The sequence below is a fragment of the Octopus bimaculoides genome, chromosome 18 (genome assembly GCF_001194135.2).
Source record: "Octopus bimaculoides isolate UCB-OBI-ISO-001 chromosome 18, ASM119413v2, whole genome shotgun sequence".
Classification (NCBI taxonomy): domain Eukaryota; kingdom Metazoa; phylum Mollusca; class Cephalopoda; order Octopoda; family Octopodidae; genus Octopus; species Octopus bimaculoides.
The window spans coordinates 27855927-27860338 of record NC_068998.1 but is presented as its reverse complement, the minus strand read 5'-3'; the positions used below and the strand labels follow the sequence as shown (position 1 = coordinate 27860338).

General features: G+C 37.2%; 1 protein-coding gene across 7 annotated transcripts in view; it reads left to right on the top strand.

Annotated features, from left to right (window-relative positions):
* The window catches only part of LOC106876444 (potassium voltage-gated channel protein Shaw), a 59815-nt gene that overhangs the window by 33422 nt on the left and 21981 nt on the right, over positions 1 to 4412 (top strand). For all 7 annotated transcript variants that reach the window (XM_014924995.2, XM_014924996.2, XM_052974252.1 and 4 more), the window contains one exon: positions 3136 to 3970. In XM_014924995.2, the coding sequence (XP_014780481.1) occupies positions 3404 to 3970 (567 nt within the window). In that variant the 5' untranslated portion in view covers positions 3136 to 3403. The remainder of the gene's footprint in view (positions 1 to 3135; positions 3971 to 4412) is intronic.

Sequence of the window (4412 nt, the reverse complement as noted above, 5' to 3'; positions counted from 1 at the left end):
ACACACACACACACACACACACACACACACACACACGTACACACACACACGCACACGCACACACACATACGCACATACGTTTATATATATATATGTGTATATGTATATATATATATATGTATATATGTGTGTGAGAGTGTGTGTGTGCGTGTATTTGTGCGTGTGTGTGCGTGTATTTGTGTGTGTGTGTATGTGTGTGTGTGTGTGTGAGAGAGAGAGAGAGAGAGTATGCAGATGTATATTTACATACATATACACACGTACACCCACTTATATAGCTCTGCGTCTATAGTGTATATTTACAAGTAATATATTATTTGACAGCTTCAGGATGTGTATCCAAGCATCAACAGTACTTGAGATAATACATTCAAATATATTCAAAGAGGAAGATTTTTATATTAATTATAGCCTTCAATGTTCTATGTTCAAATCTCATCAAAGTGGACTTTGTTTTCATCCTGCCGGAGTCGATAATATAAAGTCCCAGTCAAGTACTGAGTTTGATTTCATCGACTAAAGCCTTCCTTAAAATTGTGGCCTCGTGCCTATGTTAGAAAACGGCATTATATGCTTTCCGCTAACAATAATCACAGCAATTCTAATTCAAGGATAACTACAAAAAGTTCAGACGATTCAACGTATCCTTCGGTTTACCGGGGCCTGGAAACTCTATGGTCACTGAACCTTCAGCTTATATAATCTAATAAAAGATCCACGTGTTTATCATGTGCAACTGGGGTCACATTGTAGCATTCCTTAACTTTCAGTCAATCTTAGTATTAGTGAAGCGGAGAAAAGTTAGATTTAGTTTAATTGTTGTGAGGAGTGATGACTTTAATGTTTCAGCCCCTTACGCTTCATCTGAGAGTGAGGAAGCAACAAAAGTAGCTGTGCCACCGCTTTAGCGGCTAATGAATGATGAAGGTCTTGTAGGGAAAGAATAGTGACGTCGGGAATATGGGAGATGGTCAGAGAAAAAGGAGAGAGGGAAAGAGTGAAAGTGATGTGGGGTGGAGTCGTATGAGAGATTCAGGAGTCTGAAATGAGGGTGAATGAAAGAAAAAGGGAAGGTAGAATTGTAGAGTTTCGGTAGAAAGGGCCAATGTATCAAGCAAGTCGTTAAGAAAAGGCGGAGCTCGCGTAAAAATGAAAGGTCAAAAACGGCTGAAGGAATTGGAGTCAAAGATACACCGCACCAAGAAATCTATTTGGGTAAAAAAGGTTCCAATAATAATAATTTTACTAGTAAACACGCGCTAAATTGCTTTATATACTGGCATACACTTTGATATGTGTGTGCATATATATATATATATAGCTATATTAGATCTCTGAGTGAGATATAAACAGTAGCAGTGCGGAATTGTAACAAATAATTGCCAACCAAGTGTGGCGTCCTATACAGCACAGAGCTACTGGAAAACATCTCTTCCAGCTGGCTAACGACACATTCACATTTTGTGTCCGATTAGTATTTGCGAGGGGAGGTCATCGCTCCAATGTATAGCCTTACGTGATACACACGGACTCGAGCATCTGGGTGGTTACCCGTCCTCAGCATTTGTTAACCACCAGTTAGTGGTGAAAGGTCACTCCACTCGCAAAATACTATATGCTGGAAAAGTCAAAAGTATTTTGTGAGTGGAGTGAGCGTTCTCAATATTACACACACACACACACACACACATAAAATTTAATAAGATAGAGTTAACTTAGGCTTCGATGCCTTTACGTGGAATCAAATCCGCGGGGTAAAGAGTGGCTATAAGAGGATTCAAAATAAGCAGACATGGAGGCAATTATGCGGATAATTTGTTTATCTGCCTAATTGCCTCCCCGCCCCCCCTCTCTCTCTCTCTCTCTCTCTCTCTATATATATATATATATATATATATATATATATATAGTGTTGCACTTACAACCGCAAGATCGTAGTTTCGATTCCAGGACCGGTGTTGTGATCTTGGACAAAACACTTCCTCTCATTTTGCTCTGCGATCACTTTGATATGTGTAGTATACCGCGCATCTGTTCAGACAATGTCGATTTGATGGCGGGAGTGAACTAATTTACAGCACAAACATGTGATCACTATAAATAAATCATATGTGCAGGTTGTTCAGTAAGAAATTGTGGGACCGTCTTGTGTCATCTCTTTCTTCCTGTCCCTCTATCATTCTCTCATTCTCTGTTCCTCTATTATTATATCATATTTACATTTCTAATTTCTCCTTTCTGTCTTTTCTGTCCCACATTTATCTATCTAACCTAACTATTTTTGAAATACTTTCTTTCCATCTTTTCCATCTCAGCACATCCTATGTTTTCTCTTCGCTGCATGACAGAATGGAAAAAGCCCATAAAAAATACGCATATATGACTTACTGTCTTGATTGCGGTAATTATTATACTATCCTTTTAATAGTTACAGCCACAAGCACACGTTACTAATCAACTGTTAATCAGAGTGACGTCTATATTTTACAGTTACTATTAATTTTGTGTTGTTGCAACGTATTGGCAGAATCGTTAGGGCAACTGATTAAAGGCTTTGCGGTATTTAACGGTGACTCTCTACGTCCTGCGTTCAAATGCTGCCGATTGTTCACTTTCATCCATTTGAAGTCGATAAAATAAAGAACCAGTCAAATACTGGGACCATTTCATTGATTAAAGCTCGCCTTCCAAATTTCTGGCATTATGCCTATATGGGAAAATATTTAATTATCCTTTATTGTGATAAGTGTTAATTTGAATAAATTTTCATTACCTGTATTTTCATTTGATCATGGATCTACCTAATGCATTTCTATTCTACTTTGATCCTTATATACTAATATCCTCAATTGGGGATTTTCCATCGCTTTTGCATCTCTCTGACCTCCTCCTCTCTGATGAGGGGTTACTCAGCCTATGGGATCCTTACTCAGTATGATGATCCACACACTTGGCTATTCTAGAAATAGCTGTAAGAGTCCCAGTACATTTATACTCTCTATCTAAATTAAATATCTTCTTCAAGTAATGCCAAACAGTTTGCTTTTTCAATTTTACTTTAATCTTTATCTGAATAAATTTATATATTTTCATGGACATTACTATTATTTCAATTTGAATTTTTTTTCTTAACAGATTATTCAGCCGTTGTTCAAAGAAATACACCTATATCATTCATATTACCTATGTAGAGAAGTCTGATGAAAACTGTTTTGCAGCTACATTTAATATTGCAAGCATTCTTTTTCGAAGAATGTCTCTAAATATTGACTTTTCATTTTGAAAAAAGAAAAAAATCTCAGAGCAGGAAACAATTGCCTGGCCAGTTCTAAATTTGCTTCCCACAACCTTATTTATTCATAACCAATCTCAACACTTCGCTAAAAATATATAAAATAAAACCATGACCAAAAACAAAGTATTGAACGCTCATGTCCTTGCTGCCCTAGCCCCGGGAGCTAAAGTAAATTTCAAGACATTAGAAATTGCTGTTGCACCGGATCCGAACGCTGGAACACTTCTATTAAACGTGGGAGGACAAATATTTGAGACATATCGTTCGACCCTCAACAAACACAATAATACAAATCTCTCTAATGAAATGTTTCTTCAGAAATTTTACCGAGAACGTCACAAAGATTATTTCTTTGATCGTGATCCAGTTTGTTTTCGCTCGATTCTGGAATACTTACGGACTGGTCAACTGCATCTACCGTCTAATGTATGTGGACCAGCATTGAAAAAGGAGTTGGACTTCTGGGGTATCAGCGAAAATTTAATCGAAGGTTGCTGCTGGAACATATACGATTCTTGGAATAGTACATATGAGTCGTTGCTGAGGTTCGACCGAGACCGAAAGGCGATGTTTACAACAGATGAATTGGATATATCCCAAATGACATCTTTACAACGTTTTAAAAATTATTTGTGGAATATTCTAAGCAACCACAACTATTCTTTTCTCTCAAAGGTTTGTATGAATTTTTTCTCTCTACTCCTTTTTATTAACATTCATTTTATCTTCCATAGCTTCAGTTGCCATGCTTATAATATCGGAATAGAAATTGGATACACCTTTAGTAGAAAGTGGGTTATACATCTTTAGATTGTATACCTGACTTTCTACTATAAAATTAAAGAAATAGACGGAACGCTGAACTCCAGACTAAACAACTTAAACAACATTTATTTAGGTGGTAAAACATACATATCTTTAGTTATACATCTTTAGAGGTGAGAATAACGAGCTGTCGAGTGTAAGACCGAAAGATGTAGAGACAGCTTTAAACACACGTCCATGCTCAATCGCTGGCCAGCGAGAAAGAGAATGAATTGAGCGGGAAACGCTTGCTTGTTTAATTCTACGCATGCGTAAGACTACGCATGCGCAGGCGTTACTACACACCTATACG